This window comes from Salvelinus fontinalis, chromosome 2 (assembly GCF_029448725.1).
Source record: "Salvelinus fontinalis isolate EN_2023a chromosome 2, ASM2944872v1, whole genome shotgun sequence".
NCBI classification, from domain to species: domain Eukaryota; kingdom Metazoa; phylum Chordata; class Actinopteri; order Salmoniformes; family Salmonidae; genus Salvelinus; species Salvelinus fontinalis.
The window spans coordinates 17,979,823-17,996,111 of NC_074666.1; the positions used below are offsets into that span (position 1 = coordinate 17,979,823).

At 44.1% G+C, this 16,289-nt stretch overlaps 1 protein-coding gene across 1 annotated transcript; it reads left to right on the top strand.

Moving 5' to 3' along the window:
- Nucleotides 1–117: 117 nt before the first annotated feature.
- Nucleotides 118–15,914, top strand: prdm15 (PR domain containing 15). The gene is made up of 25 exons (XM_055865380.1): nt 118–189; nt 1,455–1,491; nt 1,913–2,006; nt 2,186–2,339; nt 2,452–2,604; nt 2,821–2,923; nt 3,104–3,190; nt 3,693–3,920; nt 4,041–4,194; nt 4,474–4,595; nt 4,768–4,862; nt 4,993–5,080; nt 5,215–5,382; nt 5,853–5,950; nt 6,061–6,192; nt 6,360–6,500; nt 6,642–6,805; nt 7,103–7,182; nt 7,381–7,500; nt 7,780–7,911; nt 8,098–8,181; nt 8,299–8,474; nt 9,143–9,223; nt 9,323–9,526; nt 13,124–15,914. The coding sequence occupies exons 2-25, from the start codon at nt 1,464–1,466 to the stop codon at nt 13,655–13,657; spliced, it is 3,420 nt and encodes a 1,139-aa protein (XP_055721355.1). The 5' UTR covers nt 118–189; nt 1,455–1,463; the 3' UTR covers nt 13,658–15,914.
- Nucleotides 15,915–16,289: the final 375 nt, after the last annotated feature.

A 16,289-nucleotide genomic window follows, 5' to 3' on the forward strand; every position in this document is an offset into this window, starting at 1 on the left:
CGAGTCATGAATTAGATATTTTGAAAACGTAGCTATGTTTTATTGGCAATCCATTGATAACTCGAGCGATTGAAGAAAACTACTATTCCCAAGCTGCATTTCACTGCATTTCCGGTCCTGCGCGGTTTCTTGGAGCGGATTGCAACCCGGAGTCAGGATTCAATAAATGTGTAGTCGTTTGGAAAACAGGTAACATGTTTATTTCTAACTTCTGCAGTTTGAACAAACAATAATTGTGCCACCGTGCAGAAATATATATTTTTAGTTTGCGAGGTGCACACGGAATCTCGCGGAGAGTCCAGTATAACGCCGTTCTGACATTGAAATTAACTGGCTCCAGATGGAGTTTGCGTCTCCATTCCATCCGCCATGCCGATTGTTCTTTGTTACATTTGCATGACTGCAGAAGACGGAGTAGGCTGAGATCGGAGTTAAAACCCGGCTAGAGTTTGGAATCTGTTAAAATCCTGGATCCCGTTCTACTGGATCGTCTTTATTAATATGTAGCTACTCACTGCTGTATTGTGATTAGCGTGGAATGCGCAGTGTAATTTTGCATACTGGAGAAGAATGGCCTTTGCTTTATTGAGGTCCCCATACATTTACCACACCGCAGTTTTTGACCAGAATATAGCTCCAGGTTGTGTTATCCACATTAGTCAAGAAGTGTAGGCCTCACATTTGCCACTATTTTGAACTGCTTCAGAGGATTGCACACATTCTTCAGTATTCATTCATTTGACGAACCCATTTGGCATTTCTTATTGTATTTATGTTACAACCACCAGTGGCAACAGAAATACATTGTATATGATCATGAAGTAATAATCTCTAATAATGTAGCTTGTAAATAAAGCGGCAACTCCATTCGTAACAATCTGAGGGATGGGCCTGGAGAAATGTAACCACTGAATTTCATTGAGCTATTAATGCAAGGCCTGACCATCCAATATATATAAAATAATACTATTAAGCAATAATTGAGGCTATACAGTGTTGTTTATGCCCAACATTTACAATGTTTACAAACATTGGAGTAAAACAAACTTATATTTAGGGTACTGATGAAAAGTTACGCTAAACCAGGGAAGTCAAACTCATTCCATGGGGGGCCTAGTGTCTGGGGTTCAGGTTTTTCCTTTCAATTAAGACCAAGACAACCAGGTGAGGGGAGTTCATTTCTAATCAGTGACATTAATTCATTAATCAAGTCCAAGGATGGATCGAAAACTCCGCAGACACTCGGCCCTCCGTGGAATGAGTTTGACACGGGCACTGAACTAAAGTTATAGCCTTCAAGAATCAATGCGTATACATTATTAATTTAAAAGTCCAGAAATGGATGTATCAACTGCTGATATTCCCTTTAAACGTTATGATTTAGATAAAGCAAATCATACACAATTACACACGTTACGAAGATTAGTAACAACAGCCCTTTCTTGAATGTGCAGATTGTCACGATGACGGAGCAACCAGATGAGTTTATCTGTGAGTATACTGAACTTCAATACCCTTGAAATGGCATCAGGTTTTATTTGTCACACCTTCATAAACAACAGGTGTAGACTTACTTGCAGGTTTTTGTCCAACAATGCAATATAAAGATAGAAAAATAAATGTAATATTGAAATAGTGACAGAGGATTAAGTAAACGTGAATAACAATAAGAGTAAAAATATCATGGCTATATACAGGGAGTACCAGTACCACGTCAATGTGCAGGGGTACTAGGTAATTGAGGTAGTTATGGGCATAGTGCACATTGATTTACTATTGTATCTCTCCCTATGTGTGGTGTGTATTTAGCACTACACGCGCATGTGTGTGTAGTTCACGTTGCATGCCTGTGCCTATTTAGACATCAGAGTATGTGGTATCTGATATGTGACTTTTTGATTGTACCCGTCAGGGTGTGAGGACTGTGGGCAGTATCATGACTCTGAGTGTCCAGAGCTGGGTCCAGTGGTGACTGTACAGGACTCATTTGTTCTCAGCAGAGCACGGTGAGTAAAAGTCCACCATGCAAGCTACCCAGTGAGAGGGTGTTGAGTGGGTTTTCAGTTTAGCTGGTAATCTTACAAATGGTGTATTTTAAAGCAGCAAATCTTGAACCTGATGTTGGAGTAACAGAAGTGTTGGAGGCTATGTAGTAATAGATGTTGTGTTGTTTGTCGTGGGTCAGGTCCTCTCTGCCGGAGAGTCTGGAGATCAGACAGGTACCAGATGGGAAGGAGGGAGTGTTTGTCCTCCAACGTCTGGTCAAGAGGACCAGGTTTGGTCCCTTCGAGGCTAGGAGAATATCCCACCTGGACAAAGAAGGCCTGTTCCCTCTGAAGGTGTGTTCTCAACTTAGACTGCTGTTATTATGGAGAAAGACGTTTGTGTTCTTTGCTGTGGTGTTAATATCCCCCTCTCTGTATTCTTTGGTTTTGTTTGTGACCTGGACAGATCTTCCAGAGAGATGGCCTGGTAGTCTGTTTTGACTCAGCCAATGAGGATGACTGTAATTGGATGATGCTGGTTCGGCCCGCCACTGACTATCAGCACCAGAACCTGACTGCTTACCAGCAGGACGATGAGGTCTACTTCAACACCTCACAGGTATCATATACCAACTCCCCCAAACAAAGCAACTGAGGACAGTTTTGGTCATTCTTTATTGGATATGTCCCCATATCCACACTAGCATACTATTTAGTGTCCATGGCCAATACATCACTACATACTAGGTGGGGAACAAATGGGAGAGAGATCTCTTCCAGGAGACACAGATGGTTCCCTACTCTTTCATAAGGTAACCCTCTTTCTTTTCCCCAGGATGTGCTGCCAGGGTCTGAGCTGCGGGTTTGGTATGGGGCCTTCTATGCCAAGAAGATGGAGAGGACCATGCTGAAGGCCCCAGTCCATCCACCTCCAGCAGGTATGGAGCCCCACTGGCAGACTAGATTCAGCATTATTGTCCCCTGAGATGCAAACTGGTGTACTGTAGCTTGAACCCTTCTGTTAACGCAGATCAACTAAGGGTTCGATTGCTAGGCGCATAATCAATATGAAATATATGACCGTGTTGTCCTGTTTTTGTTCTTCCCTTATCTCTCAGTTGTGGATACTACCTCTACCATGCCAGAGGGGGCTTTGAATAAAGCTGGAGTGTCAACGGCCCTAGTGGTTGGAGAGAATGATGCAGGTGAGTTCACTCCCAGAGATGCCACATATTTTCTGGGCATACATCAACACCTTCTCATGAAACCACTGTTAGAGGAAATACCTCTGCTGTCAACAAGTGAATAATGATCCCTTTCTGTTACAGTAACAGTTCAGCCACATTATTCAGCCCCTTAACATTTGAGGAAGCCGATCATTGAGAGTATCTCTACCGCTCCTGCTGTCTCTAGAGAGTTGAAAACAGCAGGTCTGTGACATGTAGCACGTCCGGTGAACAGGTCAGGGTTCCATGGCCACAGGCAGAACAGTTGAAACTGGAGCCAGAAAACAAAGATCCTCCTCATGAACACTAGCACTTGCATTACATAGAAGGTAGGCATGATGGTTGAGGGCTTCAGAGCTGGCTGAAGACAGGCAGCTGAATTGCTCGTATTAATCAGGACAGTAGTGAAGAGGACGAGGTGCTCTTCTGTATTTACATGAAAAGCTTAATTTCCCCATCCTTCCACCTGTCTTCTTCCCAGGCCACCTGCTGAGCCACCTGCAGGAAGTGAAAGATGTAGCCCCGCCCCCTGACGACCAGTCCCAGCAGCAGGAAGAAGCACAACTGGTAACCACTGACGACGGCCTCAGTGCTGAACCCATCCCTGCTCCTCCTCTGCCAGCTCCCAAAAGAAGGCTGGGCAGGCCGGGGAAGAGGGCCAAAGGAGGACGGAAACCTAGCACTGCAACTATAGCAGCAAAGAAAAAAAGTGAGACAGATTCCACCTCTTATGTTGTTAAATTATTGACTACCCCATCACATGCACTGTTCTGTTTCCACCACATTCTCTCCTAAAATGTGAATTTTATTCATACCTTCCTGCTTCTAGTTGCAGCCTTTTTGGGGCCAGCAGAGAAAGCCCTCAACACCGTCCCTGCAGACGGAGGAGAGGCCATGCTGGATGGCAATGACCTGGAGATCGGCCCTGACGGGGTGGCTGTCACCATGCCTAGGGTGACCCGCACCCTGCTCTCAGCTGGGATGTAAGGATCAACAAACACCCTCTCCACTATGTCATGACTGACTGAGCCAAAAATAAATGCCTCTTAGTCGAGTCATTTTCCATTGCTATCCTTCAACTGCAGTTCACCTTTATATTGCATGCTTTATTTACAGTACACATATTTCCTTTTGAAGTACAATTATCAATCAATCAGTTCTTCCATAGACTTGGAAAGATACCAGGCATGCTCTCACTCTGTTCTGTCCCTCTCCTCTCATACTCCCTCCACTCTCTCTTGTCCTTGTTCCCTCTTCCTCAGGCCTGGGTCGAGGAAGAGGTTCCTGAGGCAGGGGGGAGACCATAAGAGGCTGTACAAGTGCACCCTCTGCAACAAGGTCTTCCAGAACAGCAGCAACCTCAACAGACACATCCGCTCCCACGGTAATGCTCTCCTCTCCCCCCTCTGTTTTTTGTCCCCTTCTTTTTTTTGTGGCAGTCTTACTGAATTGTTCCGAACACCACTCTCCAGAGAAAAGAGATGGATTATGTGGAGATCAGTGTTTACTAATCATATCCTACAAGTGCATATATTTTATGTCTGTGCTCTCTTTAGGTGATAAGCTCTTTAAATGTGATGAATGTGACAAGATGTTCAGCCGCAAGGAGAGCTTGAAGCAGCACATCTCATACAAGCACAGCAAAAACGAGGTAGGCGCACCTAGATCAATGCTCAACATTTTGGCCTTTACAGCTTTTGCCCAGGATAGTCACTGTTTGTGTTGCAGTGGTTAGCTCTTTGATTCACTATACATTGTGTGTGTCCCCGTCGCTCCCTCAGCCCGATGTGGAGTACAGATACAAATGTAACACATGCGACAAAGCCTTCCGTCTGGAGAATGCATTAGAGTTCCACAACTGTAGAACGGGTAAGTGCAGCATGAATTAAAAAAACATTTATTTGCAGACCATTGCTATCGATAACTTTGACACAGTATCCCATCCATTATTTATTTCATTGAATGACTAGTCATATTGTTTGTTATTGTTCCTGTGGTGGCAGATGACAAGACGTTCCAGTGTGAGATCTGCTCCAGGTTCTTCTCCACCAACAGTAACCTGTCTAAGCACAAGAAGAAGCACGGAGAGAAGCTGTACGCCTGTGAGATCTGCAGCAAGATGTTCTACCGCAAGGATGTTATGCAGGACCACCAGAAGAGACATACTGTGGGTCAGTACTGGTGGAGGGACCAGGGGGACATGATCCATCTTTATTGATGACTATTTTGGTGATACTCCCCGCTGGGCACATGTCTAGTTTTGAATTAAATGTGGTTGTTGACAACTAATGTGAATTCAACGGGAGATAAACAAAACATTTCACCGTGTCATTGGATTAAGGTTAAAAGTTAGGTGAAAAAAAGATGAAATTACATTGACTTTTTGCTAATCCAATCAGTCATCACATAGATTTTGTTGTTGAAATGACGTGGAAATAACGTTGATTAAATGTTTTTGCCCGGTGGGTCTCTAAGTTTGAAGTATGTTATAGTATATGATCTACTTGATTAGTTTATATCAACAGAGCAGAGCTTGCAACTTTTTACAAGTGCATGGCTCATGATCCTGAAATGTGTTCTATCCCAAAGCATCAATCAGCCTTCTCTCTGAGCTCAGCTGTACTGTTATTGTATGTCTCAGCAAACCCAAAGCACCTGAAGAGGGAAGAGCTGGAGGCCAATGGGGAGGAAGGGACCAAATACAGAAAGGAGCCTTCAGCATGTCCTATCTGTGGCAAGGTGCTGTGACGCGGATACCTGAAAATTTACTTATTTTGGCATTGGATCAAATGAGTCAAATTAAAAAGAAGACTTGAAATAAGATATTTACCCTGACTGTGTGTGTCCAGGTGTTTTCCTGCAGGAGCAACATGAACAAGCATCTGCTGACTCACGGGGATAAGAAGTACACCTGTGAGATCTGCGGACGCAAGTTCTTCAGAGTGGACGTCCTGAGGGACCATATTCACGTTCACTTTAAGGTGAGAGAGATTATGTGGATGTTGCAATCAAATGTTTAGTTCATGCTTCTTTTGAACTCCAACATAACCACACATTTCATTCACACTCAAACATGAAAGATAAATAAAGAGATTGACACTAGGTCCATAGTGGTGTCATTGCTCAACTTCCTGTGTGTGTTCTCCAGGACATAGCCCTGATGGACGAGCAGGAGAGGGAGGAGTTCATCAGGAAGATTGGCATCTCAGTGGACAGCAGCGACGACACTGATGAGGAGGATGAAGACTACGGACAAGAGACCCACAAGTACAGCTGCAAGAAGTGTCAGGTCAGTCACACACCTCTCACACATGCCTACATCCCGACACACATTCTGTCACGCAAACACACTCGCACCACGGTGGTGGTTAAACAAGCACACTCGCACTCTCCATGGCCTCTGTTCCAATCTACTGTCTTTGTGTTTTAGGTGACGTTCTTCAAGGGCAGAGACTACCTGAAGCACATTATGGACCTGCACAAAGAGAGGGGTTATGGCTGTATCATCTGTAACCGGCGCTTCGCTCTGAAAGCGACCTACAACGCCCACCTGGTCATTCACAGAGAACAGCTCCCAGACCCTGCAGTGCAGAGGTATGAGGGACAGGGGACATATGAGGGACAGGGGACATATGAGGGACAGGGGACATATGAGGGACAGGGGACATATGAGGGACAGGGGACATATGAGGGACAGGGGACATATGAGGGACAGGGGACATATGAGGGACAGGGGACATATGAGGGACAGGGGACATATGAGGGACAGGGGACATATGAGGGACAGGACACAGAGATATAGGACATACAACAGTTGTACACTCTCCTTCTTGGCTCGTTACTAGCACCCAGACTAAAATCCTGTCTGTTACACTTCATTTTGCTCCTAAGGTACATCCACCCCTGTGAAATGTGTGGCCGAATCTTCAACAGCATCGGCAACCTGGAGAGACACAAGGTCATTCACACAGGTATGAACCTCACCCTTCATCTCTAACAAGATACTTTCTGGATACTGGACCACATTACATTTTGTTCTTTAGCACACATTAATCATATTTTGGCACTATGATAGCCACCCAATATTTGTCTTGAAGGTGTGATAAAGAATATCTGATTTTATGGGCTTATTCCACTTTGCTGTCTCTTCTGTAATGTGGTTCTCCCAGGGGTGAAGAGCCACGGATGTGACCAGTGTGGGAAGTCGTTTGCCAGGAAGGACATGCTAAAGGAACACCTGAGGGTCCATGACAATGTCAGAGACTTCCTATGTGCTGAGTGTGGGAAAGGTGAGGCTGTCACCATGACAACTGTCTTTGTCAAATAATTAGGGGTACAGACGTTTGCATAATAGACTAGAAATTGAGACCAAATTGACCCACATTGGTGGTGGCTTTTCCAATTGCTGTTTTTGCCTTTACCAAGCAACTTACCATGAACGGTAATAGCAAGAAATATGTGGCTCTATGAATTGGGAAAATGTTCTGATCAAAGCATGCATGGATGGACTTTTTTTGGTAAAAGCATCCACAGGGGGTAAGAAACTTAAGCCAATGTGTTTTCTGCAGGGATGAAGACCAAGCATGCGCTGAGGCACCATATGAAGCTGCATAAGGGCATCAAAGAGTACGAGTGTAAGGAGTGCAACCGCAAGTTTGCCCAGAAGGTCAACATGCTGAAACACTACAAGAGACACACGGGTAAGATGGACCCGTGGGGGGGGGGAGGCCACTTTCATTTATAAACATGGGTTGGGCATTGTAAGCTAACATGTATGGCTGAACATTTGTCATATCTTACAGATACAACAAAGCTAATGAAGCATGCAAGGTACAAAGGGCTATTTGGTTAAGTCTTACACTGATGTACCGTTTCTACTCCTGCAGGAATAAAGGACTTCATGTGTGAGTTGTGTGGGAAGACCTTCAGTGAGAGGAACACCATGGAGACACACAAGCTCATTCACACAGGCAAGTTCCTGCATGAATACTCATCGTTTCCAATTGTGTGTTTTCGGTTTGGACAACTCCACGAATACCTTCTGTTTGAGAAGCGTTATTAGATTTCTCTCTTGTCTCGCTCCCCAGTGGGGAAGACGTGGTCGTGTGCGGTGTGTGATAAGAAGTATGTGACAGAATACATGCTCCAGAAGCATGTGCAGCTGACGCATGAGAAGGTGGAGGCCCAGAGCTGTCACATGTGTGGCACCAAGGTGTCCACCCGAGCCTCCATGAACCGCCACATGAGGCGCAAACACCCCGAGGTGAGCTGGGACAGTAGGGTTTAAACCATAGACACCCCGAGGTGAGCTGGGACAGTAGGGTTTAAACCATAGACACCCCGAGGTGAGCTGGGACAGTAGGGTTTAAACCATAGACACCCCGAGGTGAGCTGGGACAGTAGGGTTTAAACCATAGACACCCCGAGGTGAGCTGGGACAGTAGGGGTTAAACCATAGACGCCCCAAGGTGAGCTGGGACAGTAGGGTTTAAACCATAGACACACCAAGGTGAGCTGGGACAGTAGGGTTTAAACCATAGACACACCAAGGTGAGCTGGGACAGTAGGGTTTAAACCATAGACACACCAAGGTGAGCTGGGACAGTAGGGGTTAAACCATAGACACACCAAGGTGAGCTGGGACAGTAGGGTTTAAACCATAGACACACCAAGGTGAGCTGGGACAGTAGGGTTTAAACCATAGACACACCAAGGTGAGCTGGGACAGTAGGGGTTAAACCATAGACACACCAAGGTGAGCTGGGACAGTATATGCATGAGATCTACCACATCTTGAATGGAATTCTTAGTGTCAGCTGAAACTGACATTTTCCAGACCAGGCCCAGCTCTCCTTTAAACATCATTTCATATCCCACCTGTCATTGATAGTGACGTCTCCGCTTTATTTAAACTGCTCTCTCCTACCCCAGGTGGTCACTGTGAGAATAGATGAGTTTGACGAGCTCCAAGAAGACTCAACAATCGATGAGTCAAGCATCAGCATTGTGCAGGTAGGAAGTGCCATACAATGCCTATGGTGGTGAGCTAACTACAGTATATGCAGAGATGGAAGTATTTTAATACTCTTGGTTCTCATACCACCCTCACAGCCCACTCTAACCCTGGAGAAGGAGGCTCTTTCTGGGGAGAGGCCCCAGCGGACCACACGGCTGCCCAGGAAGAAGCAGAAACAGCTGGAGGAGCCGGAGCTGTCGGACTCTGACGAGTATGCTGACTTCACAGGCAAAGGAGTACAGTACACCACCACCATAGTGGGAGATGAGACCAGTTCTGCTGTGCAGAGTATACAGCAGGTGGGTGGGTCATGTATTTGTCAGATCATCTATGTTAGCAATTATATTAGGTTAGAGATTCTATTTATTGCAGTTGGGTTTTTAAAGGTCCAATATAGCTGTTTTTATCTCAATATCATATCATTTCTGGGTAACAATTAAGTACCTTATTGTTTTAAATTAAAATGTTAAATGAAATGGCTTCTTAGCAAATAGCAATTTCTAAAGCAATTTTGCTAGGACTGTCTGGGAGGGGTTTGACTAGAGGGGAAAACTGAAAATGAACTGTTATTGGCAGAGGTTTGGAACTCTCTTATTGGTCTATTAACTAATTTTCTGCATCGAAGTGCATGGTGATGTCCCCATGGAAGTGCATGGTGATGTCCCCATGGAAGTGCATGGTGATGTCCCCATGGAAGTGCATGGTGATGTCCCCATGGAAGTGCATGGTGATGTCCCCATGGAAGTGCATGGTGATGTCCCCATGGAAGTGCATGGTGATGTCCCCATGGAAGTGCATGGTGATGTCCCCATGGAAGTGCATGGTGATGTCCCCATGGAAGTGCATGGTGATGTCCCCATGGAAGTGCATGGTGATGTCCCCATGGAAGTGCATGGTGATGTCCCCATGGAAGTGCATGGTGATGTCCCCATGGAAGTGCATGGTGATGTCCCCATGGAAGTGCATGGTGATGTCCCCATGGAAGTGCATGGTGATGTCCCCATGGAAGTGCATGGTGAAATTTCAGTCTTTTCAAACAGCTCTTATGCTAAAAGGGATTTATAATTTTCACAGTATTATTCCAACCTTGTGTGGAAATAAAGATTTAGTGTACAAAACATTAGGATCACCTTCCTAATATTGAGTTGCACCCCCTTTTGTCCTCAGAACAGCCTCAATTCGTCAGTGCATGGACTACAAGGTGTCTAAAGCATTCCACAGGGATGCTGGCCTATGTTGACTCCAATGCTTCCCACAGTTGTCAAGTTGGCTGGATGTCCTTTGGGTGGGGGACCATTGTTACACACAGGAAACTGTTTAGCGTGAACCCAACAGCGTTGCAGTTCTTGACAAACTCAAACCGGTTTGCAGCAAATCTCTCCCCCCTACAGAGGGGAGGGCAGACCTAAATACTCTTGCCTTATCTGTTTGTTGTTTCATCCTTCGGTGCCAAAGCATTAAATCAAGGCTGAGACCTTGGGGTTGAATAGACTATACATTTTAAACATCTTAAAAAGCCATGGGTGTTAAGCGATTATTCCGTCTTTTTAATGGCTCAAGGGCATAGATACCAGTAAGCCAGACATAGTTTATGGTGACCTCTGACATTAGAGATGGCACCTAAAAGACAAATACCAATAAGCAAACTCCATTCTTAAGAACACACCTCATACACAAGCAGACTCCTGTACTTATCTATACACTCAAACACATGCGTATGACTATAGTCACTCTCACACACACAGCCAACGCTGCTGTCTCATCTATATACAGTGCCTTTGGAAAGTTTGACTCCTTGACTCTTTCCACATTTTGTTACGTTACAGCCTTATTCTAAAATTGATTTTAAAAAAGCAATCTACATACAATACCCAGAAATACCTTATTTAAATAAGTATTCAGACCCATAGCTATGAGACATGAAATTGAGCTCCAGTGAATCCTGATCATCCTATTGATCACCTGTGGTAAATTCAATTGATTGCACATGATTTTGGAATGGCACACGTATAAGGTCCCACTGTTGACAGTGCATGTGTTGACAGTGCATGTCAGAGCAAAAACCAAGCCAAGTCCGCAGAGCTCGCAGACAGGATTGTGTCGAGGCACAGATCTGGGGATGGGTACCAAAAAGATAATGCAGCATTGAAGGTCCCCAAGAACACAGTGGCCTCCATCATTCCTAAATGGAAGAAGTTTGGAACCACCAAGATCTGGCCACCCGACCAAACTGCGCAATCTGGGGAGAAGGGCCTTGGTCAGGTAGATGACCAAGAACCCGATGTTCACTCACTCTAACAGAGCTCTATACACTCCTCAGTAAAAGGTACATGACAGCCCGCTTGGCGTTTGCCAAAAGGCAGCTAAAGGACTCTGACCATGAGAAACAAGATTCTCTGGTCTGATAACCAAGATTCAACTCTTTGGCCAGAATGCCAAGCATCACGTCTGGAGGAAACCTGGCACCATCCCTACGGTGAAGCATCATGCTGTTGGGGTATCTTTCAGCGGCAGGGACTGGGAGACTAGTCAGGATCGCAAAAAAGATGAACGGGAGCAGAGTACAGAGATCCTTGATGAACACCTGCTCCAGTGCTCAGGACCTCAGACTGGGGCGAAGGTTCACCTTCCAACATGACAACAACCCTAAGCACACAGCCAAGACAACACGGGAGTGGCTTCGGGACAAGTCTCTGAATGTCCTTGAGTGGCCCATCCAGAGCCCGGACTTGAACCCAATCGAACATGTCTGGAGAGACCTTCTCATCCAACCTGACAGAGCTTGAGAGGATCTGCAGAGAAGAATGGGATAAACTGCCCAAATACAGGTGTGCCAAGCTTGTATTGTCATACCCAAGAAGACTCAAGGCTGTTATTGCTGCCAAAGTTGCTTAAACAAAGTACTGAGTAAAGGGTCTGAATACTTACGTAAATGTGATATTTTACATTTTGTGTAAATTAGAAAAAAATGGTTTTGCTTTGTCATTATGGGGTTTTGTGTGTAGATTGAAGGGTATTTATTTAAAAAAAAATAAAAAAATTAAAATAGAATAAGGCTAACCTAACAAAGTGGAAAAAGTCAAGCGGTCTGAATGCTTTCCGAAAACACTTCCCATTTCCTTTATGCAGTTTTTCCCACTAATTATATACTGTATTCTGCAAATTGCTCATTTTAATATCTACTACTGTTATACAGGCCGCTTATTTATATACTGGATTCTTTACGAGTATATTTGTACACTGTAATATACAGTGTACAAAACATTAGGAACACCCTCGTATTTGAGTTGCACCCCCTTTTGCCCTTAGAACAGCCTCAATTTGTCAGGGCATGGACGACAAGGTGTTGAAAGTGTTTCACAGGGATGCTTCCCACAGTTGTCAAGTTGACTAGATGTCTTTTGGGTGGTAGACCATTCTTGATACACTCACACAGGAAACTGTTAAGCATGAAAAACCCAGGAGTGTTTCAGTTTTCACACTCAAACCAGTGCGCCTGACACCTACTACCATACCCTGTTCAAAGGCACTTACATCTTTTGTCTTAACCATTCGCCCTCTGAAGGACACACACACACACAATCAATGTCTCAATTGTCTCAAGGCTTAATATTCCTTCTTTAACCTGTCTCCTCCCCTTCATCTACACTGATTGAAGTGGATTTAACAGGTGACATCAATAAGGGATCATATACTGACCAGGTGAAAGCTATGTCATGGGAAGAGCAGTGTTCCTTATGTTTTGTACTCTCAGTGTATAAAACACAGGACAATCATGTTTTTGACTGCACCCGGTCTTAAGGTTTTCCATATTGTCCACAACATTGTTTGTGTGATTCTATCATACTGTTAGTAGTGTATGATCTGACCCATTGTGGATGGTGCTGTTGTTGTAGGTGGTGGTGCTGGCCGACCCCAACGTGTCCTCCGCCTCCTCCCCCAACAGCTCAGTGGGGCTGACCAACATCACAGTGACCCCCATCACCACCCATGCCCCTGCCCAGTTCACCAGCCTGCAGCCTGTAGCCGTGGGCCACCTGACAGCCAGCGACCACCGGCCCCTTACTCTAGACAGCTCCATCCTCACTGTCACCTTCGACACGGTCAGCGGCTCCGCCATGCTCCACAACCGGCCCGCCGAGCTCACGACCGAGACGGTGGGGCCTGGCGGTGCCAGTACTGGGCCACAGTCGGTCGCCCACTTTATCAACCTTACCACCTTCGTCAACCCAATGGGCCACCCCCTGGAGGCCCCCACCCTGGCCTGGAGGCCTGTCACGCAGGCTGAGGGGGTCCAGGTCACCCCTGTAGCAGAGGGGGCTCCAGGTGACCCCCAGGAATCTGAGACCCAGACCTCAGAGCAGGCTAGACAAGCCCAGGCAGCACAGCAACAGCAGGCCAACACAACACAGCAGATGTTCAGCTACTAGACTGAAGAGGGGAGGTGCTGGTCACCTCAGTCCTGGTGAAGGACAGTGGATAGACTAGACACATGGAAGGCCTGTGTGGACTAGAGGCCTTGAATGCTCTCACCCAAATGCCTATGTTATATTCCCCAAAATACACCTCTTGAATGAGAACATTGATGGAGGATGATAGCATTTACATGAACCAAGAGCTACTTTCTCTTGAGTCAACGTGAGTTGTTTGTCAAAAACCCCACAGAGGAAGCTGTTGAACTGTATAGTTTACAGAGATGCATGTACAGTTAAAAAGAATGAAACGATTTGGGTGCATTGTTTCTTAGGTCAAACTGTGTAGTTTTGACCAATCAACAGATCAATGTAATAGTTATAATATAAACCTAAGCAAGAAATTGAATATTCTAATTTGTGAATTTAAACATGCACGTCTTGCAATATTTGCATATTTTCACTGCAGATTTATTTAGGTTATGGAGATGCAAAAAAGTATTTTTTTTTAAATTCTCATTGGGGGTTAAATTATTAAATAATTTGGGCACCCGGCTTTGAATGCCTTGTACAAGAGGTTAATAGAAGACAATTAGAATCGTTTTATTTTATTTTTTATGAGTAGATCACGAGTGTAAAGCAGCCAAGACACAGCATTTAACCAGTAGAGAGAACCATATTTTATTTTTGAATGTCTGAAAGCATTGAAACTTAAAACCATTGAGCAATTGTCAAAGAAATACTGGAAGCCTTTTTTATTGCCATTGTTTTTCAATTAAATTTCACAAATGAAATGTTTTTAGCCCATTTTTCTGTTTCTGTCTAAATATCAATGTTTAAATCGAGTAGTACATTTGTGAATATGGTACAAGCTTGGTTTCTAGCGTTATGATTTAACCAACTGGGAAACTTGGCTGGCATTGTAAATCAGTGGTGTGTGTCAAGTCTTTTTACGTTTAGCAGACGCCCTTATCCAGAGCAATTAGTGTTAAGTGCCTTGCTCAAGGGCACAGACTGATGTTTCATCTAGTCTGCTCGAACCAGAGACTATTCGGTTATTGACCCAATGCGCTTAACCACTAGACTATGAACCGCCCACCTGTTGTACACCTGTCGCTTACCCGGAGTCAGAACCTGGACCGACCAGAAGGGGGAGCTATCTTCACAAATATGATTTATCTGAGAGCTCCTACATAAAATGAGTTACATGTGCATTAGATTATGCAGAGACATTCTGTCTAGGAAAGGTGTTTTGAAGGACTGCAAAATAGACTGTTGGTCTTTTGTATGTATGGTTCTTGCTATTGTCTCCTTCCATGGTCGGGCCAAGGTATGGCGACACCCTCAAGAAGGATTAACATCTACACTAGATGGACCATCACCTACAAAGACCCTCATTCTCAGGGTTGACACCTTCAACTGTTAATGTCCCTGTGTGGTGTGTCTCTGTTCTATTAGCCCCAAGCATTAAACAATGTCTCTGGTGATGTGCATCACTATGGTGTGAAGTAGGCTGCTTCAAACTGCTAAGCTCTCATTGTTTCCCACTATTTACACCTATTATATGTTAATAGATATCAGGATAAGTGTTCTGTAGTTCAAGGGGGTCTGTGGAAGTGCAGGTTGAGGGTTTCTATTGTAATTTACTATTGGCACTAATTTGGTGGACTTATATGAGGAAAAATGTACTTACAAAGATTGTGGTTGCCTCACCTAGCTATTTTAAGATGAATGCACTGATTGCACGTTGCTCTGGAAAAGAGCGTCTGACATGCATTGCAAGAAATCTGATGTTTTGGGGATATCCCTCTGAATATGTAAACCAAGACAATTACATTTTTGAACCCAGTCATTATAAATTGTACTTAATTCATGGACAAGCTACTATAAACTAAATTATTTTCAGTGGTGTAAAGTACTTATGTAAAAAGACTAAAGTACTACTTAAGTTGTTTTTTGTCTGTCTGTACTTTACTATTCATATTTTTGTCAACTTTTACTTCACTACATTCCTGAAGAAAATAATATACTTTTTACTCTAAACATTTTCCCTGAAAGTATTTGTTACATTGAGTGCTTCGCAGGACAGTAAAATGGTCCAATTCACGCGCTTATCAAGAGAACATCCCTGGTCATCCCTACTGCCTCTGATCTGACAGACTCACTAAACACACATGCTTCGTTTGTAAGTTATGTCTGAGTGTTGGAGTGTGCTTCTGGCTATCCGTAAAGAAAATGTTGCCTTCTAGTTTGATTAAATATAAGGAATTTGAAATTATTTGTACTTTTACTTTTGATACCTAAGTACATTTAAGCAATTACATTTTACTTTTGATACTTAAGTATATTTAAAACCAAATACTTTTAGACTTTCTCAAGTAGAATTTCATTGGCTGACTTCCACTTTTACTAGTCATTTTCTATTAAGTTAGCTTTAATAAAAAAGTATGGCAATTACACCACTAGTACTTTGAGAAACCAGTCTTTTCTACTTAGTTATTGCTCATGTTTGATATGTATGACACCTGCTGAGTCACTGACATGTCTCACACTCAGTGTGAACGGGAAAGGAATCGGGCAGGTATATGACAAGGCTTGTGATTTTGGATACATTTATCCCGGTAGTATAACTCATGAATAGGCTAGTATA

Excerpts from the sequence above, each read along its gene's own strand:
- prdm15 (XM_055865380.1), top strand. The coding sequence starts at position 1,464 with ATGACGGAGCAACCAGATGAGTTTATCT. Across the intron at positions 2,007-2,185 it reads TTTGTTCTCAGCAGAGCACG|GTCCTCTCTGCCGGAGAGTC; the intron begins GTGAGTAAAAGT and ends GTCGTGGGTCAG. Across the intron at positions 7,912-8,097 it reads ACACTACAAGAGACACACGG|GAATAAAGGACTTCATGTGT; the intron begins GTAAGATGGACC and ends CTACTCCTGCAG.